Source organism: Leuciscus leuciscus, assembly GCF_965113295.1.
Source record: "Leuciscus leuciscus genome assembly, chromosome: 25".
In the NCBI taxonomy this organism is placed as follows: Eukaryota; Metazoa; Chordata; class Actinopteri; order Cypriniformes; family Leuciscidae; genus Leuciscus; species Leuciscus leuciscus.
Genome location: NC_138724.1, coordinates 1,661,701 through 1,689,648, shown reverse-complemented (window position 1 = coordinate 1,689,648; position 27,948 = coordinate 1,661,701). Strand labels below are relative to the sequence as shown.

Below are 27,948 nucleotides of genomic sequence, written 5' to 3'. Positions count from 1 at the left end.
TCTCCGATCACCGAAGGACACGTTCACCAGAGTATTGAACTTAATTTCCCATCAGCCCCGTACCTAGGTCTAATCACCTGCACAGGTGTATCCACTTCTCCCCTCTATTTAAACTGACTCTGAACTCTTACTCATTGTGAAGTCTTGTTTTGCCATGGCTGACATTTCTGAGCGTATATTCTACATTGTTTGATTCCCTGTTTCCTGACCTCTGCCTGTTTATTGATCCTCGTATATTTGTCTGCCGCATGCCCCGACCTCTGCCTGGTATCAGGCACGTGCAGAGGGGGGGGCGTTGGGTGCTCCAGCACCTGCCCTTTTGCCCCTTGGTGCCCAAAGTGCCCTTTTGTCAAGGCAAAATTTCCTCTCCTTTTTTTTAATTAAAGGCCCTTTTGTGGATGCCTGCCCAATCTAACTATTAGTAAAATTAATGAATAATAATTTAGCCGTAAATAAAATGACCCACATGATGACCTTTCACCTGACGAACTCATCCGGGATGATTCCTCACGCTGCACGCGCATTTTTTAATTCCGCGCGGCTACGCGCACTACCAGAGGATATCTTCAACTCTGCGGCTGCTGGTAAGTGGTGTTTCATTATCAGCGAAGTGCTTTTGATGTCTGTTTACTTATTATTATTATTTTACAAGAACGACGTGAAGAGAGCATGCAGACAGAGATGTTGTTTATATTGCTGTGTGTAGGCTGTAGAAGTAACGTTAGTTTGCTGTTTGAGAGAGACAAGTTTCAGAGGGTCTGTTCTTTTTATGTTATTTGACTAAAAACTATTATTTATACTTTAAACTATTGTTATTATTTCTACAGTATTAATTAAAAAAAAACGTAGAGTGCCTTAAAAATTATTATCACAACACTGGTAAGGCTTACCAGTATCTTATGTTTTGTGTGCAGCAGCCTCTGTGTGAACATCTGGGCAGAGTCAGCTTTACAGCAGGTCAGTGAGCTAGTGAGCCAGTTCCAAACACTGTCAGCTATCTTTACATCTTGTCATGGTCACATAAAAATTGTTTAATCAGCTAATATATCTCCTATATGTTTGTTTTAATGTCTACAGTCTCAGATCAACTCCAGCAGTATCATCATCATCATCATCATCATCATCAGCAGCAGCAGTAACAACAACAACAGCAAAGGCAGCAAACTCACTTTAGGACTTTAGTAAGAATTTACCAGAACAGGTACCACATTAATGTTAAAAATCTTGTAAAGTATTAATTGCTGTATTTTTTCTGTTTGCTTTGTTTTTATTTTCATTGTATAAATGTAACTCTTGTATTTTTGTAAATCAGTTTATGCCATGAAAGTAGCCACAGATGCTGACATGGCATTAAATAAAACTGTACTGTACGAAACATGGGCCACGTTGATTTTGTCCTACACAGTTTACTATAATAGCTGTTCTTTATTATTCTGTTTAACAGAGAAGAAAAAATCCATCAGGTTGGGACAACTTAAGATACTTCAGTTTCTAATCCCAGAGTTATTAATAGGTGCACATAAATTATTATTTTTTTACTCTTAAACTTAAAATTAGTCTTTTCTGTTCTGTTTCTTTTTCAAAACTGCATCAATGCATTTGCTGCCGTATCGATACAGAATCATCCATATTGATATATTGCTGTATTGATATTTTGAGCACAGCCCTATTTAAAGCCTTGTTCCATGTGCCCCCTTTTATACTTTGAGCACCTGCCCCTCCAGAGGTCTCTGCACGGCCCTGCCTGGTATTGATCCTCGTATATTTGTCTGCCGCCTGCCCCGACCTCTGCCGCCTGCCCCGACCTCTGCCGCCTGCCCCGACCTCTGCCGCCTGCCCCGACCTCTGCCGCCTGTCCCGACCTCTGCCGCCTGTCCCGACCTCTGCCGCCTGCCCCGACCTCTGCCGCCTGCCCCGACCTCTGCCGCCTGCCCCGACCTCTGCCGCCTGCCCGACCTCTGCCGCCTGCCCCGACCTCTGCCGCCTGTCCCGACCTCTGCCGCCTGCCCCGACCTCTGCCGCCTGCCCCGACCTCTGCCGCCTGTCCCGACCTCTGCCGCCTGCCCCGACCTCTGCCGCCTGCCCGACCTCTGCCGCCTGCCCCGACCTCTGCCGCCTGTCCCGACCCCTGCCCCGACCTCTGCCGCCTGTCCCGACCTCTGCCGCCTGCCCGACCTCTGCCGCCTGTCCCGACCTCTGCCGCCTGCCCGACCTCTGCCGCCTGTCCCGACCTCTGCCGCCTGCCCCGACCTCTGCCGCCTGCCCCGACCTCTGCCGCCTGTCCCGACCTCTGCCGCCTGTCCCGACCTCTGCCGCCCCTCTGCCGCCTGCCCCGACCTCTGCCGCCTGCCCCGACCTCTGCCGCCTGCCCCGACCTCTGCCGCCTGCCCCGACCTCTGCCGCCTGCCCCGACCTCTGCCGCCTGCCCCGACCTCTGCCGCCTGTCCCGACCTCTGCCGCCTGTCCCGACCTCTGCCTGGTATTGTTTCTGATTCTGGATTGCCTCTGACATTCTTAAAAACAGTAAAAACGTATATTGTATTGCATAATGCATAGTTCATTAAAGCTATAATACATCCTTGTTAGCTTGCAAGGTGTTGCCTATGAAATATACATATGTTTCTAGGTTATAGCTAAAGAAACAAATTTGACCTGAAATATTTTAATGTTTAATTTATTTTCTATAGAGTTTGTTCTGTAGAACTTCTCATTTTAATATATTCATATTTATACATGTATTTAATTTAGCACATTTCAGTTCAGCACTGTTTTACTTGGAGTGTTATGTTTGTTTTTAATCCAGTATAATTTTTTTTTAAATATCGGTTGAATAATCGGTTATCGGCATGTACGGTCAAACCTAAATATCGGTATTGGTAAAATGCACTATCGGTCGACCTCTGACCTCTGACCTCTCATTAGAGCCGATCAGCCGTTACGCACTACGCAAGTTGCGTAGGCCCCGCAAATTACTCAAGGCCCTCCTCCCCCTCGTGGCAAAGTGCTTCAATCAAAGCTTACAACACCGATGAGATAATTAGCGGAACTATCCTTCTGGTCACGAACAGAGAGAAAACACACACCATGAGAGTGAACTGCAGAAACGATCAGGCAGACTTGTGTTCTCTCCTCTCCAAGTCTGATGTAGAGAACAGTAAAGTTAAGTTGAGCATCTCTCTATAGTCTAGTCTGTCTGTCTAACCTGGGCATCTTTTGCTCATTCTGTGTCTTCTGTGTCTTGTTAGCTAATGTCGGCCACTTCCAGGGCTGTTCTGTGACTTTGTGCCTGACAAAAAAGTGAGAGTGGAATACAACTATGTTTGTTTATGAACTGCCGCTCGGGAAAGATAACCGCGTCGCGCGTTAACATATGCGCGTGCACGAAATGAAGCGCGCACTCTCCAGCAGAAACACCTGTGGGGACCAGTACAATATACCAGTACACCAGGACAGTATGGGCGTGATGGCACTCCTCATTATAAGCGCACATACTTTTAAATCAAGACAATGATTATCTATTCTCCAAGTCAGTTTAGTTACAAATCTGCAATAAAGCAAGATGTAATGCAATGTATTGACATTAACTATTGATTTATAGGCTATATTGCATTTAAAATGTTGATTGGCTGGAAATATAGATTAATATGGATGCACATCCCTCAGTAAATAATAACCATCAAGTATCAAGTATTGCTTTTATCATTTAAAACACAGTGACACTATGGCCAACCATTTTAGCTTTTATTCATTCACAGGAGGCATTTTTGATTTCAATAATGAAATTTGTATAATTTAAAATGTGAATTCTTGATATTAAGAATGTACTTTTTCTATTAATAATGTCTATTTCTGATATCATGAATTACATTTTCATTAGTACTAGTTAAAGGAGGGATGATTGTACTGGGAGCACTGGGGTGTCAGGTAAAGGCTAATGGTTTACATGGCTCACAGGTCAGGGCCTCAGGCAGGTCAGGAGCCGCTCTCATCCCTAAAACTAATTAGCTAAAATACCTGTGTTTTTCCCCTTTACTGATGTCTGATGTTGTCCAAGTAAAGCAGGAAGGCCACTGGTATTCACTCAGAACCCAGTCCAGCGAGTTTATGGCGACCGAGAACTGTGCCTCATAAGCCCTGTTAAATACAACACAACAGAAGCTATCACAGTTATCGCATGTTATTCATTAAATACATTTAATACACTAAATTCGTCAGCAAAGACCGTGTGTGTGTGTGTGTGTGTGTGTGTGTGTGTGTGTGTGTGTTGTGGTGAGGTGGAATGTGTGCTCAGCCATTGTATTTCCTGAAGGTAATAGAGATCTGCGACGATCTGAAGATCTTCCACTGTCTTCAACTGGACTGAACTTCCATTATATTGTGTATTTCAAACATGGCAAGCAGAGCCCAGTGTCGACACAGCTTCAGATACCAGTATTTAATAGCACTGATTCCAGCAAAGATGGCGTGCGTGTCATGGTGTCCCAGGCTGGCGTCTGAGGCGTTTGCGTGTACAGATCCCTGTACTGTCACTAGCCTCACACTATTGAATAGAAGGAAACGCCGGTCAGTGACTTTTCCTTCCCCTGAAAGAGAGTTTCCTCCGGAGCGCTCGAACTCTCAGTTCGGCTCAGAGAAGCTCACAGCCAGGAACATGGACACGCTCGTCCTCGTCTTATTCACACTGGAGCGTTTCTCTGCATTGAGTGAGTATTAATATTATCAGTCTTTACTCTTCTGGCTTGTTGAATTAGTTGGTTATAGGGACTAACCCTAACCCTAACCCTAACCCTAATCCAAGCGGAAACCTGATCTGCGTTGAACTGTTGAAACTATAACTATAGAAGGTTAGCTGAACTGATCATAACATTAACAATATATACATTCATAACATTAATTATTATTATTATGTACATTATAATTGTTGGCAATGTCATTATTTAACATTATATCATGTTTTTTCGGTAACACTTTACAATAATGTTTCATTTGTTAACATTATTTAATATATTAACTAACATGAACTAACTGTGAGTAATACATTTATTACAGTATTTATTAATCGTTGTTACTTATTAGTTAATAAAGACACAGTTGTTCGTTGTTTGTTCATGTTAGTTCACAGTGCATTAATGTTAACAAATACAACTTTTAATTTGAATAATGTATTATTATATGTTGAAATTAATATTAACTAAGATTAATAAAAAGCTGTAGAAGTATTGTTCATTCTGAGTTCTTGTTAACTAAAGTAGTTAAGTAATGTTAACTGATGAAACCTTATGTGTTACTGTTTTTTTTATTAATGGTGCTATTATTATATTATATTATATTATATTATATTAGGCTATATTATATTATATTATATTATATTATATTATATTATATTATATTATATTGTAAATAGTTACTTTAATCTTGCCAGTCTCAACACAATAAATCTCTCAGTCTTCACACAGAAGCTTCATCTATCAGACATGTTAAGATCAGTGACTGTAAAGCAGAATGCACTGATATGATCAGCTAACTCGAGTCGGGATGCGTTCGCTGTGCTGGACTGTAATAGTGAGTGTGTGTCGCTGTTGTTTTATCAGCTCTGGTCTGTAGTTTGTATCGGGACGAGGCCTGAAGACTCTCTGACTTCTGCTGTAAAACTCACCACAGATCTGATGATTTCACTCATTATTAATCCACAACTTTCATTTCTAATGTGTCATCTTTCACCCTCAAGTTGTTCCAGACCTGTATAAATTCTTTCTTCTGCTGAACACAAGGGAAGATATTTTGAAGAATGTCGGTAACCAGACAGTTAATGAACCATAATGACTTCCATAGTCATTATATAAGCCTTCAACTGTCTGGTTACCGACATTCTTCAAAATATCTTGTGGTGTTTTTAATATGCTTTAAGACAAACCATGTGTAAATTCATAAGTCGACACCATTGCTGAGTATTTTCTCCTTAAAACTGCAGTGAACCAAAGACAGTCTCAAAAACACTGTAATATACTATACTATACATCCTAATGTGAGATCCCAAAGTGTGTCCCAAAGTATATTGAAAAGATACTATGCCAAAAAAAAGGCCTATGCCAAAGTCCCCTGATGGACATTTTTCGGTGGATTTTCGAAGCGTGGATCCGCGCTCACTATAACAGCTAATATTGCCCACAACCCATTGCACTTTGGAGGAGGAACTACAAACACGAGGAAAAAGTGTTATAAAACTACAAATAATTGTGAATCTGCGCGACCGACAGTGAGAGGTTTAGATAAAGGTTTGAGTGACTAATAATCAAAGTTTAACCTGATACAAAAATATGTATTTAATGTTAAATTAAAACGTTATCCATGTTAAATTTCATCGCCTCTTTCATGGTGATCAAAGATGAGTTTTAAGGGATAACATTTTTGACTACAGGGGAACTTTAAGAATGAATTAATGCATATTAGTGCACCCATACCAAAGTGTTAGCGATTTACTCAGATGATCAATAGTTTTCTCTCCTGGCAGGTGGCTTTCTGATCGCACACACTAATAAAGGTTTGTGTCTGAGCGCACATGTGAGCGTGGTGGTGCTGAGGATGTGTGATGAGAGCGACCCATCTCAGCAGTGGATCTGGACCGGCGACAGGAGACTCAACCACACGCTGCTGTCCCGGTGCCTGTGGGCCGATCCGAGCGCCGGCATCCCACGCCACGCTCGCCTGGTCAAGCTCAGCGGCTGCCACACCGCACCAGCGTGGACGTGCTACGACAGCCCAGGGATCTTCGGACTGGCAGAGACGCCGCTGTTCCTGAAGAAGCAGGGCGTGCGGGTGGTGGTGCGCTCCGAGCAGAGGTACTCCAACTGGTCTATGATGACGGTGGACTCTGAGGGCCGACAGGTGACCGCGTCTCTCTGCCCCGACACAGGTCAGCTGACTCTCCTGCCATCACATCTTCACTTTTGTCTATGGAAGCTTGTACCATGGAATTAAAAAAAGTAATTGCTAGTTTTTTCCTCACAATTGTGACTTAATATCTTGCCATTCTGAGTTCATCTAAATTCGCAATTGCGAGAAATAAAGTCAGAATTGTGAGGAACTCACAATTCTGAGAGAAAAAGTAGAACATTTTTATAATTTTTTATTCAGTGGCTGAAACAAGCTGCCATTTGTTAACATGTGCCTATAGAAGTAACATTTAGGCTGTTTTGACTTGCTTTTGGCATTTGGCATGATCGAACAGTGATCAGGCCTACAGTCTAATACCTTTCAAGGGAACTCGCACTGCGTTGATTGACGCTGTGGGAACGCTTTGCAACGATGACATCTTGAAGCACATGAGAAACCAGTCCAATGGTGTGACGGAATGTCAGAGGCAGGTGACGTCACGAACCAGGAAACTATAAAGACTGTCCAAAACAACGCCGCACTAGCTTCTGTGTCTTCAGTAAGCGCCCACTAAGCCAGGAAGAAAAATGAAAAGCTTTTTCAGCTGCTGGTCAGGCTGCAGCATGCCTTTACACTGTATCACTGCTGCAGGCCTACCAAGCTGTATTGCTAGGAGATATGGATGAGGGCGGGGGAATTGGCCCTGACGCAGTTTGCGTACCACAGATCTATCTCTCAGGGCCACCAAAGAGACAGCTAAAACCATCGGCCGCTCTATGGCAGCCCAGGTGGCCACTGAGAGGCATCTGTGGCTCAATCTAAGTAATATAAGGGAAAAAGACAAGAACTTCCTTATGTATGCACCCCTGTTACCTTAAGGCCTCTTCGGCGACACTGTAAATTCAGTCGTGGAGAGGTTCCAGGAGGCAGCCAAACAGGCGGTTGCATTCCAGAAACTCTTCCCCTGTCGCTCTCATATCTCCGGGGCTGCTGAGCAGGAGCAGCCCCAAACATCTAAAGTCAGCTCAAACAAAGCCAAACAAAAGTCCCTTCAAAAGCCTTCAAGCCTTTGTCACGACATATCTTAAGGACGCATAGTTCCTGAGGTTTGCTTTCGGTGCAAAGCATACCAATATCGAGTTCTTCCATTCGGCCTAACACTATCACCCCGCACTTTCACGAAATGCGTAGATGCAGCTCTGGCACCACTACGGCCTGCAGGGTATTCACATCATGAACTACATCGCCGATTGGTTGCTTCTGGCTCAGTCACATCAGTTGGCAGTTCGAAATGAGATGTCGTTCTCGCCCATATGAAAGAGTTGGTGTTACGGCTAAATGCCAAAAAGAGTGAGCTTTCTCCACTACAGAGGACCACTTTTCTTGGTTTGGGACTCAATGTCGATGCCGGCATGCCTCTCACCGGCACGCATAGAGTCCATCCTTTCGGCTGTGAAAAGAATAAAACTAGGCCAGTCACTCACTGTGAAACAGTTTCAGAGACTGTTGGGTCTGATTGCAGCAGCGTCCAACGTGATACCTTTTGGCCAGCTGTACATTAGACCGTTGCAGTGGTGGCCCAGGACCATAGGGTTTTCCCTGAGGGGCAACCCCTTTTGCATGATCAGGGTCACGCGGCAATGCTTGCGTGCCCTGGTTATGAGGAAAAAACCTTGGTTCCTGTCCCAAGGCCCTGTGTTAGGAACTTCTTGTCGTCGCAAGACGCTAACGACAGAGACTCGTCTGAGCTCTGTAGCATCCAGTCCCAGAGCTCCTCTGGGACTGGATGCTATGGTACATGAATACATTGAACATGGTACATTTAACGCCTGCAGTTCGTACCAGGGTGCCAACATGGGATCTGGCCATTGTCCTTCAAGGCCTTGCCCTGGCTCCCTTCAAGCTCATTGAGGAGGTTCCGGACAAGCTTCTGACCTTGAAAGCTTTGTTCCTCTTCGCTATCACTTTTCTCAGAAGAATAGGAGATTTGCAAGTACTGTCGGTCTCACCCTCGTGCTTGGAATTTGCACCTGGTATGGTCAAAGCGTTTCTTCACCCTAGACTAGGCTATGTTCCTATGGTCCCCACTTACGTATGTGGCTAGATATATTGTGCTGCAGGCCTTCTGTCCTCCTCCTTTTCAAAATTCGGACCAGGAAAAGAAAAACCTGCTGTGCCCAGTCAGGGCGCTAGATGTTTACATCCACAGAGCTGCCCGTGGCGTAAATCTGAACAGTTGTTCGTGTATTTCGGTCCCCCTAACAAAGGGTCCCCAGCATCAAAGCAGAGAATGAGCAAGTGGGTGGTCGAGGCTATCTCACTTTCTTTTGAGTCGGTCGCACATCGACATTCATCTATGGCTGTCTGATCCCACTCTACTAGGAGTATGGCAGCCTCCAAGGCCCTTATTTCACGAGTTGCCCTCCAAGATGTCTGTGATTCTAAGGTTCTACTCTTTGAACCTTGACTCTACACCAAGGTCCCAGGTGCTCTCGATTTCACACAGGACCGCCACTTATCGCTATGGTGGCATTGGTATAGACGTTCCCACAGCGTCAATTGATCTGAGTTCTCTTGAAAGGGAATGCCTCGTTTACGACCGTAACCTCGGTTCCCTGAGATGCTGCATCACCTTGCCATATCTCCTACGACTTTAGTCAGCGACTTACTTCAGACTTTTACGAAGCTAGTGCCGTTTTTTTTTTTTTGGAGGGCAGGCTTTATAGTTTCCTGGTTCATGACTTCAACCGCCTCTGGCGTTCCTCCACACCATTGGACTGATTTCACATGTGCTTCAAGATGTCATCACGCAAAGCGTTCCCACAGCGTCAATCGATGCAGCGTCTCTTTCCCTCTTCAGGGAACTGAGCTCATAGTCGAGGCATTTTTTTCCATGATTCTGACTTGCTGGATTTTATGGAAGCTTGTTTCCGCCACAGAATAAAACATTTTAAACGATAATTGTGACTTTTTATTCCACAATTGCGAGTTTACATCTCACAATTTTGACTTTATAACACTCAATTGTGACTTTATATCATTCAATTCTGACTATATAACACACAATTGCAACTTTATATCACTCAATTCTGACTTTATGACACACAATTGCGACTTTATTTCATGACTTTGTCTCCCAATTGTGTTATAAAGTCAGAATTGTGAGATGTAAACTCTCAATTGTGAGAACAAAAGTCAGAATTGTGAGATAAAGTCACAAATTTCTTTTTTATTTATTTATTCTAAAGCGGAAACAAGCCTCCATTGGTTTTGCACCATTATAGACGACTCAAGAAAAAGACCTCTTAAAATGCACAACAGCTGTTAATTAAGGAATTTACATTTGGTGCCCATCAACTTCATTATGGTTTATGTTTGAAAAACACATGCTGCATAAGGCTAACATCAATCTCTTTCCATCAGGCCCATCCACAGTTTCAACAGTGAAATCCACAAGGGAAATCACCACTCGGACAGTCACTCTCATGACCCAGCACACCATCAGAAGCAGAACAAAACGGACCGCCACCACTGATCTAGGTGATCTGATGGCATTCACAGCCGAAACTGACCTTAAGGAGAACTACACTCAAACGCTGGAGACAGAATCACCCGACGACGGCACCGATATGTCCTCCACCGCTCTGATGGTGACCAGAACCCTTCATGTACCTCTGAATATCACCCAGAACAGGCTTCACGTGAGCTCAGATGTATCGGAGCAGACCCATAACCCTCCGATATCTCAGGAAGGGTTCATGCTCTCCACAACAGATTCTGAGCCTTCAGTTTCCTCTGATGCAAGCACTGAAGCTCAGACCGCTTTAGATTCTCACACAGGACCGTCGGACGGTAACAGCATCCGCACTGAAGCAGATCACGCATCGACTGAGAGCTCAACCAGTAGTTTAACAGTGTCAAACACAGATGGCACATTGACAAATGCCAGAACCAGACGCTCAAATATCATCAAAGATATTCAGACAATGTTGCCATTCAAAACCAGAACGACCCACGCAATTACTGAAGTTATTACCAGTACGGATACTAGATCTGCTCCAAATTTAGCCACCAGTTCTGCTAGAGCTAGAGCAAGAGACACGACCTCCCAGACGGCCCCATACACATCTACACCTGCCCTGGACACAGACACATTCACATCAGTGACTGCAACTACTACTACAGCTGTAGAAATTAGCACATCTCCCGCGGTCATCATCAGCACAGCTGCTCCCAGCACCACAGCTGCTCCCAGCACCACAGCATCACCTCGTCCAGTGTCTGCAGTCACTCCTCCAGCATCTACAGTCACTCCTACTGCTACAGTCACTTCTACAGTTTCAGCAGTCACTCCTACAGCCTCTAAAGTCACTCCTACAGCCTCTAAAGTCACTACTACAGCATCTAAAGTCACTACTCCAGTGTCTACAGTGACTTCTACAACATCTACAGTCACTCCTACAGAGTCTAAAGTCACTACTCCAGCGTTTACAGTCACTCCTACAGCGTCTACCGTCACTCCTACAGCTTATACAGTCACTCCTACAGCGTCTAAAGTCACTACTCCAGCGTCTACAATGACTCCTACAGCGTCTACAGTCACTTCTACAGCGTCTACAGTCACTTCTACAGCATCTACAGTCACTCCTCCAGCGTCTACAGTCACTCCTACAGCGTCTACAGTCACTCCTACTGCGTCTACAGTCACTCTTACTGCGTCTACAGTCACTCCTACTGCGTCTACAGTCACTCTTACTGCGTCTACAGTCACTCATACAGTGCCCTCCACATCAACGGTGAGCAGTGACTCTCACTCATCTGCCTATAGTCCTGTTTTGTGTTTGCAAACAGCGATGACATTTTTGTGGGTGGAGCCTACCTAGTGGCAGAAAATGACAGTTCTGTAGTAGCAGTCTGTGGAAGCCACGGAATAAAATAATAAAAAAAAGTTATATCTTGAGCATCAAATCTTGAGACACTGAAGCCTGGAGTAATGATGCTGAAAATTCAGCTCTGATCACAGGAATATATTACATTTTACTATATATTCACATAAAAAACTATGGAAGCTTGTTTCCGCCACAGAATAAAACATTTCAAAAATAATTGCGACTTTTTATCTCAGAATTGCCGAATATAAAATCAGCATTGCGAGAAATAATCTGGTAATTCAGACTTTTTTTCTTGCAATTCTGACTTTATAACACGCAATTTTGTTATAATATATATTATATCATGTAATTCTGAGATAAAAAGTCACAATTACCTTTTTTTTTTTATTCTGTTGCGGAAACAAGCTTACAAAGAAAACAGCTGTTTTAGATTGTCATAATATTTAACAATCAAATAAATGCAGCCTTGGTGAGCAGAAAAAACATTAAAAATCTTACTGATCCCAAACTTTTGAACAGCAGTGTAGCTTCAATAAAAACCCTTTCGAGGTGCTGACGTAATTGGGATCACTTCAGGGAGCCCTATCATCTTCGAGTATATACAGAACGAGCCAATGCACATTGGTGTACGAGATTTGCATCTCGCGTCCCGCCCTGCAGTGCGGGTATAAATATGGAAGCGGATGCACGCACATTTGTCTATCGCTTCGGAGCCAAGCTTCCTGTTCTCTCCAGAGTGAAAATATCTCTTCTGTATTGGTGTATGGCACGATCAGCGGTGACCGCGAGCTGTATAAGCTCAACAACTGCCACCGCATGTCACAACTCGCCCGCCATCTCCTCCTTTAGAGTCAGAAGCATCTGAGGTCGCTTGGTGTCATTCACATTCCGGACCTGCTCAACCGTGCAGCCGACGAGCTCTCTCTCTCTCCCCTCCCTGACCGAGGGGATCGGCATGGATGCATTGACACTGTGCAAAGTCAGGTGCAAAAGTCACCCCTCTACGAGGCGCCTCTATGCATTGAAGTGGAACCTGATCGTTGAGTGGTGTTCTTCCCACCAGGAGAACCCCCGAGCTTGCTCAATCAGGGCAGTGCTTTCCTTCCTGCAAGCTGCGTTGAAGAGAAAAGGCTGTCTTCCTCCATCCTTAAAGTGTATGTTGCTTCTGCTAGGAGACTGAATCCTCCTCGCCCTCACTCAATACCCTCTTGGGACCTGTCTCTGGTGCTTACCACACTACAGAGAGCGCCCTTTGAGCTTTTGCAATCAGCAGGGTTAAATATTCTGTCTTGGAAAACAGTTCTCCTGGTTGCATTGGCCTCCATCAAGAGGGTAGGGGACCTGCATGTATTTTCAATCAACGAATTATTCGAGACCCCGGCCTGGATATGTGCCCAAGGATCCTACCACTCTCTCTGGGACCAGGTGGTGAACCTTCAAGCGCTGCCGCTGGAGGAGGCAGACCCAGCCCTGGCTTTTCTCTGTCCCCTTGCGCATATACGTGGATAGAACTCAAAGCCTCAGGACCTCAGACCAGCTCTTCGTCTGTTACAGAGACCAGCAGAAGGGAAAGGCTGTCTCCAAGCAGAGGATGGCCCTCTGGATAGTGGATGCCATCGCCTTGGCGTACCAGACCCAAGGCGTGCCTTGCCCGCTCAAGTTGAGAGCCCACTCCGCTAGGAGTGTTGCCTCTTCCTGGGCGCTGGCACACGGCACCTCGCTGACAGATATCTGTAGAGCTGTGGGCTGGGCCCAACACCCAAGATGTTCGCTAGATTGTATAGCCTACGTGTAGAGCCTCTTCCCGTGTGCTCGCCTCAATGAGTCTCGGTCTCTTCCTGTGTGCTCGCCTCAAGTAGCCAGTAACACTGAAGTACCCGCTCTAGTGTCGGCTTGCTGCGCCACTCCCCTCCACATGGAGTGGCTACGTGCGCTTATTTGCTCCAGTCTGATTCCCCACTTAGGCGAACCCTCCACACCCCGAGTTCCTCCACACCCCTCAGCTGTCAGACGTGGCAGAGCGTCCGACGCCAGGCCTAATACTCGTATGCATTGGTAGAACCTTTGCTTGGCTGGGTCCCATATGTTGTGATCCCTGTGGCGATCTCATATGTGTATTCTACCACGGTACGGCTCCCTGCAGTGAGCCCGTGTCTTTCCCTTCACAAAGTCCGCTCTGCCGTCACTGTCCGGTGTCGTCTCCCCCCACTCAGGCTGGAGCAACCCCAGTGACATTCCATATGTTGTACTGCCCTGATCGGCCAGTCCATATGTGTAACTCCCACATGTTACCTCCCTGCGGGCAGGATGTGGCTTCCGCAGCATTCCTCTCCTCCGGAAAGGGCATGCTTTCCCAGTGTTATCCAAGAGTTGTACTGTATGGGTTATACGGAACAACAGTATGTACTCTCTCTAGGTATGTCTTCCGCCCCAGATAATTGGGGGTCTGAGAGACTTACGTAGGGCGCTGGAGGTGGCAGCAACCATGGCGTTTTCCATAGGGATCCCAATTACGTTGGCACGTCGACGTAACGTCGAACGTGACCGACTGAAAGGGAACGTCTCGGTTACTTATGTAAGCCTCGTTCCCTGATGGAGGGAATGGAGGTGTTACGTCCTGTCGCCATGATTGCTATACCATCGCTGATTGGCCGAATACCCTTGGCTCCTCAGCGTAAAACAAAGGTGTGTGCATCCGCTTCGTATTTATACCCGCGCAGTGGGGCGGGGCGTGAGATGCAAATCTCGCACGCAAATGTGCATTGGCTCGTTCTCTATACACTTGAAGATGATAGGGCTCCCTGAAGTGACCCCTTTTACATCTGCACGTCGACGTAACGTCTCCGTTCCCTCCTTCAGGACGAGGGTTACATACGTAACCGAAACTGCAGGAAAATCAGTGCTGCCGTTCACATCAATCAACACATTTAGATTAAATTCAAGGTTTACACTTCATCAGTTCATGCGTTCCCTGGGAATCAAACCCATGGCATTTCATGCACAACGCTCTTCTGTTTGAGCTCCAGCAATAATATCAAGATCATCATAGTACTAGTAAATATCAGTTTCTCTTTAACGTTCTGCTGTTTGTTTGTTGATTGCAGCTTGAAACGGCGGAGGCCGTCAGGTGTCTGGTGAACGTAACCACAGCCAGTATTCATATGGATTATTGTGTAATCAATTTCACATCACCTGGAAAATCCTGCAGCTTCATCATGACGAATGCTTCTCACTTCACAAGCTGTTCTGAAGACACGGAGAGACCCCACCGTTACACATGCCGGATAGTGGGGCTGATTCCCGGTGAGACCTATGTGTTTGAGATCATTTCCCAGACGGACGGCGCTCGCTTAAACATCACAGTTCAAACCGGTAAGACCCTCACATTCCTCCAGAGCTGTAGTGAATCAGAAGGTGCCTGTGAACAGAAGTGTTTCTTCAGTGATGTATGGTTGTTTTTCTTGTTGACATTGATCCGGTGGAACACATTGTTCTGACAGATGTGATGAAGCTCCTGCGTTCACACAGTGTCTGTGAGCGTCTGTAGTTCAGTGTGTTCTCTCTCTCTGACTCCAGTTTCCTCACTCAAGGCATGTTTAGCTGCAAAGACGATAACAGAAAGGAACCCTTTTCTCTCCTGTGAGTTTTTCTCTGAATAGATATTATTATGCGTGAACTTTTCCGTTAACGGTAAGAGCAGCGGTCATTAAGAAGAGAAGCATGGTGTGGGTAAAAGTTACTCAAAACGTAATCAGTTACTAATGTTTTCTAGATTGTAACTCCTCGTAATAGTTTCAACATTCCTCATTTCTTAATTCTCAATTTATAATACATATACTATAAACAATAATAGAAATCCAATTGTCCTCATAGTACATAAATTATACTGTAGTATATTATAGTACAAGTAAATTATAACTGGTACATTAACATTTTCAGGATTTTCAGCCACATTTCAGATTTCCTCATGCAGGCATTTTTTTTTATAATTGTCTGTCAGTGTCTCAAATTGAGTAGAAGATTTTTTTGTCTATTCCTCTATATATAGCGGATATAGACTATATAATTTATAGTCATAAATTAGTTGTCATTCGATATTCAAACAATTCAAACAATTAAAAAAAATATATTTTGTATAAAATAAAAAGTTCAGTACATTTGCTTAACAGTGGACCTAGACGTCTATAACCTGTGTACCCTTACATTTTTTGACGCTTCACTTTCATCAGCTCTCGGTCCGTTTTCCAAAGCCTTCATGAACCACAAGCGTTTCTCTTCAGATCTGTTCTCAGAAGGGCTGGTGACAGTGAACAGGTGAACTGTGTTTACTGGAGGGGTTTCTTTCATGTACGGCCCAGTTAGATGGAGTTCTGGACCCGTATTCATCAAGCCTCAGAGAATTACTCACAAGAACACCGCTAAGAATTGACTTATGAGTAAAAAAAATCTTGTCTTAAAGCTGCGCTTAAAAGTAAGTTATCAAGCATGTGAAGTGTAGGACTAAATCTTAAGTGTCAGTCTTAGAGATAATCACGACACTTTGCTGTGCCACAAACAGGATTTTGGATGACGACATTGGCGTGGACCAATCACTGAATAGATTTACTTATTTAAGAATGTTCTCAGATAAATTCACATTGAATGGTGAAATTCCTAAGAGGAGTTTACACACAACTGACAATAAATAATTTTCAAGAGAATACATTATGATATACCAACCCAATCTCATGAAGTGCGTCTCTATTGCACACATTGTGTTTACCATGCAATTTATACGCGAACATGAGTTTTTACGTTCATATCTACGTTTTTGTGGAACTGACTTTAAAAAAAGTTATGAACAATCTAAAAAAATTGATGACTAACTTGTAAGACTAGTCTTAGCAGTTAATGCAACCGGCTCCTGGACTTTAACTTATCCATTCAGGACCCTTCATTTCTGGCTTTTCGTCTGATTCCTCTCTGGATCTGCGTGACGTTTGGACTTCGGAACTGAGGCTGAACAACTCGACCTTTGACTCGATCTGTCCAGGACACATTGTTCCAGAAGTCCTGCTTCTTCCTCCTGTCCTCCTGTGGAGACGGGATTAGCTTCCTTCCACACATTAACACCGACTGTAGCTAGAACTTCTGAGGGTCCCTGCAGGCTCTCGGAGGGGATTTAGGGATGCGCTCCCATAACAGTCATTGTCAAAAAACAACGAAACTTAGTACTTCCTTCTGAGACGATCCAGCTTATGTTTTGAGATCTTTGAGATCTTGGCATGATGGACCTATGAACTTCAGTGCTTCTGAACTAGACTGATTTATTGAGGTTTATATAATGTGTGGAATGTCGTAATTGCACTTGATTCCACTAATTTGTGTTCCTCATTGTAATTCTATAAAGGGATGTACAAATTTAATTTGAGTTATTTTATTTTCCCACTTTAGACATTCTACTAACTACAAGTAACTTTGCAACTACATGTCAACTAACTTTCATTATTATGCAACTACATGTTAAGTAACTCTCGTTAGAGTATTATTAGACTGCTTGGTTTAGGTTAATATAATACGTTGACATGTAGTTCCAAAGTTACTTATAGACAATAGAATCACTAAAGTTGACTATCAAAATAAAGTGTTACCCTTTTTTCAACCTGGTCTCACTTCAAACTAGTTATAATTTTTCAGTTTGAAAAATCCTTTACTCCTATTACACTCAGATGAATCAATTCATCAGTCAACCATCATGCTTTCCAAACTAACTGACACCTGATCACGTTCCAGTCAAGCCTGACCCCTGACCTCTGACCCCATGTCTGATGACTCATGATTAGAGTGAACGTCCTGCTTTGAGCTCTTTTTCATACAGGGAGAAAGCCAATAGGAACTGAGGCTGTCATTCTTATATTCTTAGTCATCTGAAGCCACTCAACAACTTCCATGTGTCTGTTGCACTAAGATCATGCGTGAGGTTGGTGTGTCTGGGTTGTGCAGGGTTATGAAATATGAGTCAAATTTGACTACAAATGAGCTTAACTTTTTACAAGCTGTGACTGTAGCTTTTTCAGACAGGGACAAAGGCTTCTAGAGCTGTGTGTCCTTGTCCTTAGCCGATATGATGAGGCAACGTTTGCTCATTTTGCACACCGTAACGTATAGCTGAAGCATACAATGACTGCAGTTCCCAGCATGCACTGCAGCACGAATAAATCAGGCCTGTTGTGGCTTTACTGTTCACTGTATTATTTGTAATAGTGCTTTTGCTCTTTCCTTTTAATGTGTGTGTGTGTGTGTGTGTGTGTTGAGTGTCACTGCGGTGTGTATGGTGTCTGAGAACAGCACATATCAGTTCACTAACAGCCTTGATTTGGTCAAACTGATGGAGGAAACGGTAGTAAACAACTCAGATTCAGATTCATTATCTAAATTAAAAAACTAAACAAGTCACTTTTTACACAGTTATATAATTCCTGCTGTGATTTATGTGCTCTCAGTTTACGCCGGTACAGTGGTGATGTTCCACAGGACACACACTTTTACTCCTAACCAAAGGCCATCAGCTCTTTAATCGCTTTTTCCAGGATATTTTCAGCTCGCCTCCTCCCTTCCTGCTTTACCAGACGACCCGCCTACATATCCTGCCGTTTACTGCCCATTATTACCCATGATGCACACACACACTCTCACACACACACACACTCATGCACACACACACATATGCACACACACACTCACACACTCATGCAACACACACTCATGCACACACACACTCACACACTCATGCACACACACACACACACACACACACACACACACACACACACACACACTATTGTTGAGATGGTGTGAATATCACCACTGCTAACTGGGCTAATTCTGTCATCATTTACTCACCCTCATGTGGTTCATAACTCTTGTCCTGTTTCTCACACTACGCTTCGTGACTCCTTGTCATTGCCCGTTGTGCTAAACGTCTCCCTTTGTTTTACACAGAAGAATGAAAGTCATACGGGGTTTTCATGACGTGACGGTCAGGAGATTATGACAGAATTTAAATAGTTTTCACCCCATGAAACACCTGATAACTGTGGACATAGACGTGAAAATGCACTATCCAAACTTAAATGGTTGTAATTCATGAAAGCTTTATATACAGACCTACAGTTGGTCTCCTTTTTCAATTAAATGATTGTACTATATTTTAGCTTGATAATGTTTTATTTACAGTTTTTTTCGATTGCTAAACGACAGTGAGCACAACTGGAGCTACATGTGCAAAACTCTAACTACAGTCTGCACTACCAACAGTCACCTGAGCTAAACAGCGAACATCACCTGCAAAACTCACTCAGAGGAACACAACTCTTAACACACGGCTCAAAACAGGCTCAGTGCAGCCAAACACAACACACACACACACACACACACACACACACACACACACACACACACACACACACACACACACACACACACACACACACACACACACACACACACTGAGATAACACACACTCAGAACACACTGAGAGTAAAAACACTAGCATCAAACACCAATACCGAAAAATACACACTTTTCATCTTTACAGTTTGAACAATTTCAGTGACTTCATACAAAGTAATATTTTCTTCAAAGAAAAGAGTGACATTCTTTCACATGATATATTTACATTTTTAGAACATAATTCTTTAAGGTAAATGAAAATTAGCAGTTTGCTTCAATAGTCTGTAGTAATTTACGGAATTACAGTAATAAGAAAAAAAAGGTAGAAACTAAAAGTACATACGAACATGTAATGTAAACGTAATGTAATTCAAACAAATAATTGAGGGGCTAATCCTGCCTCTCTCTAGCATCAGGCCACGGGTTTTCATCAACATCACATCTAATGTTCTGCCATGCACCTGGGGAAGATCTTCTGGAGTGCCTTATCCATCACTGGCAGTCGTGTCCTCACATCCGGCACGCATGGCTTCCAAAAGAGACATTTGGTCATGTGGTTGGTGACCAAACACTTTCCACCTCCACCCATATAGAAAAACGTACTCGGTTACTAACGTAACCTCGGTTCTCTCTAGAAGAGGGAACGAGTACTGCGTAAGATATCTTACGCTAGGGGAAAATCCTTTTTCCGCGAGATATTGAAGCCAAAAATTATCCTTAATTTTGTAATAATGCAAAACGCGTTGCGGCAGCATGCAGACATAGGCGAGGCAGCTCGCGCGCCTATTGGCTGCTCTGCGGCAACTGCAGCAGCCTATCGAGCGAGGCCTGGCGTGACGCCAGACCCAATCAGGGCACTTCGCGCCCGCTGCGTCACGTCCCGCCGAAATGGGCGTGGTCTAGGCCTATAAATACCGCTCGCAGTCAGCTATTATCTGGTTTTTCATCATCGAAGCAACCAGAGCGTGTGCATGCACGGCAAGATACGCAGTACTCGTTCCCTCTTCTAGAGAGAACCGAGGTTACGTTAGTAACCGAGTACGTTCTCTTACGAGAGGTCTCTCGTACTGCGTAAGATATCTTACGCTAGGGGACCCAATGCAAAACGCCGTGCATGCTGAGATCTGACACCAAGGACCCAAGGGCGAAAACCCGGGGTACATATAGTGCACAATCACTCAGGGAACTCACAGGGAGTCCGGGAAGAGGGAGGGGCGAAGCCGCACTCTTCCACATATGGCAGCGTCGCTGAGACGCGAATTTCATCATACAGACAGGGCGGAGTACGGCCTGAACTGATGGGGGAATGTGGGTCTTACACAGTTTGCCCAGGCACATCTCGTGCTGCTACTTTTTACTGTCGAACATTGAGCTGTGCTCAGTAGACGCAGCATTCTGAGCTGATCGCATCAGGTCAGATAATACTGGTAAACTTAGACCGACAGCAGCCTGGCCTGCAGGGCGGGAACCTCTAGGTTATAAAACCTTATAAATGTAGACGGGGAGGCCCAGCCTGCCGCCATACAAATATCTTGCAAGGCAATCCCACTTGACCAGGCCCACGAAGAGGCCATGCCTCTCGTGGAGTGCGCTCTGATACCCAACGGGCACTGCATGCCCTTGGAGGCGTATGCCAGCGCTATAGCGTCAACTATCCATCTGGATAGGCTCTGTTTCGACGCGGCTAGTCCCTTAGAACGTCCGCTAAATGAAACAAAGAGCTGCTCCGTCTGTCTGAAAACAGACGAGCGAGACACATAAGCTCGTAATGCCCTGACTGGGCAAAGGAGGCCCGCGTCTCTTTCCTCATCAGGGACCGGTAGGGCTGACAGGGAGATAACCTGCGCCCTAAACGGTGTGTTGAGGGATTTTGGAACATAACCGTGCTTAGGTTTGAGTATAACTTTTGAGTCATTAGGCCCAAACTCCATGCACGCCGCGCTCACAGAGAGCGCGTGTAGATCCCCTATGCGCTTCACTGAAGCGAGAGCCAGCAAAAACACCGTCTTGAAAGACAGGTGTTTCAGATCAATTGACTGTAAAGGCTCAAATGGCGCACCTTTCATGGCTTCCAGAACCGTAGAAAGGTCCCATACGGGGACTGAGGGAGGTCTGGGAGGATTCAGTCTCTTAGCCCCTCTAAGGAAGCGGATGACTAAATCGTTCCTTCCTATCGACTGACCAAGCGTTGTTCCTGAGAACGCTGCTATAGCCGCCACATAAACTTTGAGCGCGGAGGGGGCCCTGCCCTCATCCAACAGCTCTTGTAGGAAGGAAAACACCTCCGTCACACCACAGTCTGTGGGTGACACGCCACGGGCTGTGCACCAGCCCGAAAACACTGACCATTTCGAGGAGTAGAGTCATCTCGTAGACGGAGCTCTAGCCTGCGTGATCGTGTTTAATACTCCTTTAGGGAGTCCAACATGTACCCGTTGATGGCCCAGACATGAAGGGACCATAGTTCCGGGTGAGGATGCCAGATCGAGCCGTGGGCCTGTGAGAGGAGGTCTCTCCTCACTGGTACTGGCCACGGGGCAGTACTTGCTAACTGCATCACGACTGGGAACCAAGGTTGGTTTTTCCAGAACGGTGCCACCAGCAATACTGAGCATCCTTCTTCCCTGATCCGTTCTATCACCTGAGGCAGGAGAGAGACGGGGGGAAAAGCATAGAGCGGGCGGCGGGGCCACACATGGGCCAGCGCGTTCCTGCTCTTGGAGAAAAATTCCTGACAGTGAGCGTTTTCTTGAGACGCAAACAGGTCTACTTCCGCTCTGCCGAATTTCTTCCACAGCAGTTGGACTGTCTGTGGGTGTAGAGACCACTCGCCTGCCGGAACATTGTTCCTGGACAGTCTGTCTGGTCCTATATTCAGGAGCCCTGGCACGTGCGCTGCTCTGAGCGAGCGCAGGTTGCACTGAGCCCATACCAGGAGGCGTTCTGCCAGCCTGTACAGGTTCTTGGACCTGAGGCCGCCCTGGCGATTTATGTAGGACACCACAGACATGTTGTCCGAACGGACCAAGACGTGGCGTCCTTTTTATTTGGGGACAAAAAACGCGTCAGCGCGTTGTCTACTGCCAGCATTTCGAGGCAGTTTATGTGCAGGAGCTTTTCCCGTTCCGACCACTGGCCGAAGAACGGTCTGCCCTCGAGCAGCGCTCCCCATCCCGAGGTGGACGCGTCCGTGGACACCACTTTCACCCTCGAGGAAGTCCCCAGGCTTACACCTGATTGGTACCAGTCGTTCGCTCTCCAAGGTTTCAGAGCTGTGACGCACTTCTGATTGACCCTGAGGCGAAGCGAACCGGATGCCCACGCTCTGCGTGGGACTCGCGCTTTCAGCCAAAACTGCAGCGGGCGCATGCGGAGCAGGCCCAGCTGGAGCACTGACGATGCTGAGGCCATGAGACCTAGCATCTTCTGAAATTTCTTTAGCGGGACAGACGCGCCGCAGCGAAACGAGTTCGCTGTGCGTTGAATGTCTACCGCGCGCTGTGGTGATAGTCGCGCTATCATGGACAGCGAGTCCAATTCTGTGCCCAGGAAAGATATCTTCTGACTGGGTGACAGAGAGCTCTTCGCCCAATTGACACTCAGACCCAAATCCTCGAGGTGATCGAGTAAAATGGTCGTGTGTTCTATGAGCACTGCGCGAGATTGCGCTAGAATCAGCCAATCGTCCAAATAGTTCAGTACTCGCGTGCCTCTCATTCTGAGGGGTGCGAGCGCCGCATCCATGCACTTCGTAAATGTACGGGGTGCCAGGGACAAACCGAACGGCAGGACTGTGTACTGATATGCCTGGCCCTCGAAGGCGAATCTCAAATATCGCCTGTGACGTGACGCTATCTGTATTTGAAAATACGCGTCTTTCAGATCTATTGACACAAACCAATCTCCTTGGCGAATCTGCACAAGGATTTGTCTGGTCGTGAGCATCCTGAACTGTCGCTTCACAAGCACTTTGTTCAGTTGTCTTAGATCTAGTATGGGTCTGAGACCCCCGTCTTTTTTCGGTACCAGGAAGTATCTGCTGTATAGCCCTCCTTCGCTCTGAACTTGAGAGAGAGGCTCTATGGCCCCTTTGCTCAATAGTTTCGCCACTTCGGCTCGAAGTAAATGTGCTACTTCTGTTTTTACCGTGGTCTCGACGCGCGCCAATTAGCGGCGTGGGCGTCGGCGAAACTGCAGCAAATAGCCTCTTTTTATAATGTTCAGCACCCACTTCGAAAACCCCGGGCAGCTTTGCCCATGCGTCTGCATGGATAGCTAGGGGTTGAATACGAAGCGCGCTCCGCTCGCTCGCTCAGTGAGGGCAGTCGCCGTCAGCGAGCGCGAGAGCTGCGTGATCAGGAAAAGACGCCCAGCTCTTTTAGTGCAATGGGAGTGTGTGTCGCGGCGGCGAGCACACACACATACATAAACACAGTAGCAGAGAAAGGATATAACGCCGGATAGCGCAGCAGGAAGGCAAGGAAGGCGGCGCGGCCAGCGACTTCAGTGACTCGTCCCGCTGAAGATGCTCTCTCTCAGACGGCGCGGCTTCTTATCCAGCTCCAGCGATGCATGTGCTTCGCTTGAAGGATGAAAAATCAGATAATAGCTGCCTGCGAGCGGTATTTATAGGCCTAGACCACGCCCATTTCGGCGGGACGTGACGCAGCGGGCGCGAAGTGCCCTGATTGGGTCTGGCGTCACGCCAGGCCTCGCTCGATAGGCTGCTGCAGTTGCCGCAGAGCAGCCAATAGGCGCGCGAGCTGCCTCGCCTATGTCTGCATGCTGCCGCAACGCGTTTTGCATTATTACAAAATTAAGGATAATTTTTGGCTTCAATATCTCGCGGAAAAAGGATTTTCCCCTAGCGTAAGATATCTTACGCAGTACGAGAGACCTCTCGTAAGAGAACAATATATTACAGTATTTCACAATTGATAAGACACATTTCTTGAAACCTTCACCCATATTCTCAAAACTTTAAACACAAAACCCAGTCTTTAAACTACATTCACAAAACCCCTGACTCTTCTGGCAAAATCAAACACTTGCCTCAAAACCATTTGATCTGTTCTCAAAATCAAACTATGCTTTCAAAACAAACACAGCCAGTCGATATATAACCACTCATCAGCATTCATTAGACACTACATCAAAAAATTGAGAACACAGCGTCCAGGGCATGTAGTTACAGAGAAAATTTTTTTTCTTGCATATAGAAAATAATTTTGCCATAAATAAAAGTAAATAATTCACAACTCAGTACAGCAAATATATTGCACACTGTAAGTACTGCAAGTAATACAGTATTGAATGTCTGTATTTTCAGTATACTGTAAAAAATAAAGTAAGCCCAAATAACAAAGATAACTCTAAATGAAAAGTGTATTACACAAAATATTGTGCAATTGCAAAATCAAAGTCAATGAGAGCCTCTTGCTGTTGGGAGAACAAAGGAGTCCTTCCACCCTCATTTGGTAGTCCTGCAATTCTACAAAAGGGAAAATGCTCTTACAAATACATACAGTAACAATAGTAATGGACATCACATTCATATGTAAAATGTATTGTAAATCTTTTTTTTCTTTTTTCCCCAGTCCCCTGACAAACTGATGTACTGTATCAAATGTATACAGTAAACTTTCAGTCGCACAAATTAGAAAAACAATACATTTATCTGCTCTCTTCTGTGAATGTCCTGATTGGTGGCCACAGAGAATCTGCTCAAATTGGGGTGTACTCTTTGTCCTGCTTCCCTCATGGTCATTCCATGAACAAGAACATGGTCTATCACAGTTGCTCGAATTTGATCTGAAATTACTATTCTTGGTCTTGCTCTTCGTTGTCCTTGTACTCTTCCTCCTCATCCACCACCTCTTACACAAACTCTTCCTCCTCTGCCTCTCACATTGTTTCCATCCATTGTTGGAATCAACATTCAACGTACCTGGGCCCCCAGTGTACTCTGAACTGGCTTATATTCTAGACAGCTGATTTGATCACATCATTAGAAACAAGAGTGAACAATTTTGAGTTGTTGTGTGTAAACAATGACAGTGTTGTAGTTGTGTTTAACTTTTGCCACATGTATTTACCATTTTGCAACACAGTGCAAAATGTGTTTTAGTGAGTGAGAATGTGTTTAGAGTTTTGCAAAAAGAGTGGATGAGATTTGCAAACAGTGTCTTAACTACCTGAACTTGTTTAATGTTTTGCCTACAGAGTGACTGATTCGACAGATGGGTTTAGGCCACTGAGCATTGGGTTCAGAGAATGGGGTTTAGTGTTTTAGCAATTGTGAAATACTGTAAAATATATTTTACGTAAAGTGTCGAAAATATATGTGGCATATATTCCAAATACATTGAAATATATTTGCATTGTTGGTCACTTATATTTATCATTTTGAAATATATTCTGAAATATAACAAAAATATATGATGTTACAGTAAGTGTGAAATATATTTACATATATTTACATATATTTAACTAAAATATATTTATTGGGAAAATTTCGAATATTTGCATATATTCCAAAAATATATTACATTCAAATATATTTACAGTATTTTGTGTATAGGAGCCTTTCAGCTGAGATTGCAATCGGCAGTGTTTGAAAGGCACAAGGCTGAGATCTTTTCTGTTTTGAATGTGTGGTTCACAGTTTTGACAGCAGTGTGTTAGCATTTGAAGAAAGTGCTGTAAATCCACAGTGTTGTGCAGGTTGTGGTTAAAGTCATGGGATAAGTGTGTAGAGTTTTGAAAACTGTGTTCAAGCAATGAAAAACGAACTAGAGTTTGGTCCACATGAACTGCTGCTGTGCAGACTGGAGTTAGAGTTTTGCACATGTGACTCCAGTTGTGCCCACTGTCGTTTAGCAATCGAAAAAACTAAAACATCCTGAATCCCGTTATGTTTTTTTTTTTTTTTAATATTTTGCTGTACTAAATAGTTTTATGGTACTAAATTATTTTTATGCAGTAGTTATAACCAATTATTCAGTTTTTGAGCATGGACCTGAAATTAAAATGTCCAGGTTCTGGTTGTCATGCTCGATTGCAGAACACACGATGAAGAAGAAGCATAGTTTCAGAAAGTCTTTAATAATCCACACGAGTCAACTCCCATACAGGCCGGCAAACGAACACAGGCGTTAATGAGGCCGGTAAACACAGAAAACACTGAAGACACAGAAACCTACCGTTATACACTGATCATGAACACAGCCGAACAGAATAACCAAGATGAAAAATGAGTGGTGGGAACAGAACAAAGGAAAACAGGAATCAATGAACACTTACTTCTGTGAGAGTCTGTGAATGAAAGTGGAACTAAGATCATTGACTCTCTTGTCGTTCCTGTAGATCCTGCTCCTGTCACATCATTGACTTTTGTCATTCCTGTAGATCCTGCTCCTGTCACATCATTGACTCTGCAAAGCAACGGCAGTCAGGACTCTCTCGAAGCCGTCTGGACTCCTGCAGTCGGACACATGGAGTCCTACCAGCTGTCTCTGTCTCGCTCCGGCTCCTCTGAACAGGCCCTCACCCTTCCTCCAAATGCTTCTCACTGGCTCTTCAGCGGCTTGACACCCGGACACGTTTATCAGGTGTCGGTGAAGACGAAGAGTGGGGAACTAACAGCTGAGAGCAGGACAACTGGAAGAACAGGTAAGAAATATGACGAAAAACATGAGTTGTGCATCGTAAACCATTTAAAACCACTTACCACTATAGATACTGTATGACATATGCATATATGAATAACAAATTATTAATGTCCTTGTCAACTAACAGGAAACATTTTGTAAAGGCTAAGATGAAACGTTCTGATAACCTTATTATCTCCTGTGTTATCAGAGAGCCAGTGGTTGGTAGACAGAAATAAACGGAGACTCTCTCTGTGTGTGTGTGTGTGTGTGTGTGTGTGTGTGTGTGTGTGTGTGTGTGTGTGTGTGTGTGTGTGTGTGTGTGTGTGTGTGTGTGTGTGTGTGTGTGTGTGTGCATGTCTGTGTGTGTGTGTGTGTGTGTGTGCATGTCTGTGTGTGTGTGTGTGTGTGTGTGTGTGTGTGTGTGTGTGTGCATGTCTGTCTGTGTGTGTGTGTGTGTGTGTGTGTGTGTGTGTGCATGTCTGTGTGTGTGTGTGTGTGTGTGTGTGTGTGTGTGCATGTCTGTCTGTGTGTGTGTGTGTGTGTGTGTGTGTGTGTGTGTGTGTGTGTGTGTGTGTGTGTGTGTGTGTGTGTGTGTTTGTGTGTGTTGCTCATCAGCACCAGGATGGGCGGCTCATCTGAAGCTGGAGGCCCTGAATGAGAAGGTCCTGCGCTTGTCCTGGTCTCCTCCTGACGGCGGCTGGGATGTCTACCGGATCCTGCTGTTCAACGGCTCGTCTGTGCTGGCGAACCGCACCGCTGACAGGAGTGTGCTGGAGCTCAGCTTCACTAACTGGACTCTGGTTCCCGGCCGGCTGTACCGGGCGTCCGTCAGCGTGGAGAGCGGAGGTCTGAGCTCGACCGCAGACTGCCACGGGAGAGTAGGTGTGTGACTGATTCAACCACTGCACTGAAACTGCACTAGCCAACAGGGGCCTAAAGAGGGGTAGTAGTTCTTCCCATTCTTCAGTCGAAAAGAAATTAGGGTTTTTAAGGAAAACATTCCAGGATTTTTCTCCATATAGTGTCTTCAATGGGGTCCAACGGGTCGAAGGTCCAGATGTGAGTTTCAGTGCAGCTTCAGAGTCTCGACACGATACAG

At 45.1% G+C, this 27,948-nt stretch overlaps 1 protein-coding gene across 3 annotated transcripts in view; it reads left to right on the top strand.

Annotated features, from left to right (window-relative positions):
- Window positions 1–4,342: 4,342 nt before the first annotated feature.
- Window positions 4,343–27,948, top strand: part of ptprbl (protein tyrosine phosphatase receptor type B, like) — a gene marked incomplete at its 3' end in the record, with an annotated part of 53,205 nt that continues 29,599 nt past the window's right edge. The window contains exons 1-6 of one of the 3 annotated variants that reach the window (XM_082159625.1): window positions 4,343–4,703; window positions 6,512–6,913; window positions 10,297–11,669; window positions 14,870–15,137; window positions 26,605–26,868; window positions 27,465–27,731. In XM_082159625.1, coding sequence (XP_082015751.1) covers window positions 4,391–4,703; window positions 6,512–6,913; window positions 10,297–11,669; window positions 14,870–15,137; window positions 26,605–26,868; window positions 27,465–27,731 — 2,887 coding nt within the window. In that variant the 5' untranslated portion in view covers window positions 4,343–4,390. The remainder of the gene's footprint in view (window positions 4,704–6,511; window positions 6,914–10,296; window positions 11,670–14,869; window positions 15,138–26,604; window positions 26,869–27,464; window positions 27,732–27,948) is intronic. The other 2 variants (XM_082159626.1, XM_082159624.1) reach the window with 2 other exon arrangements.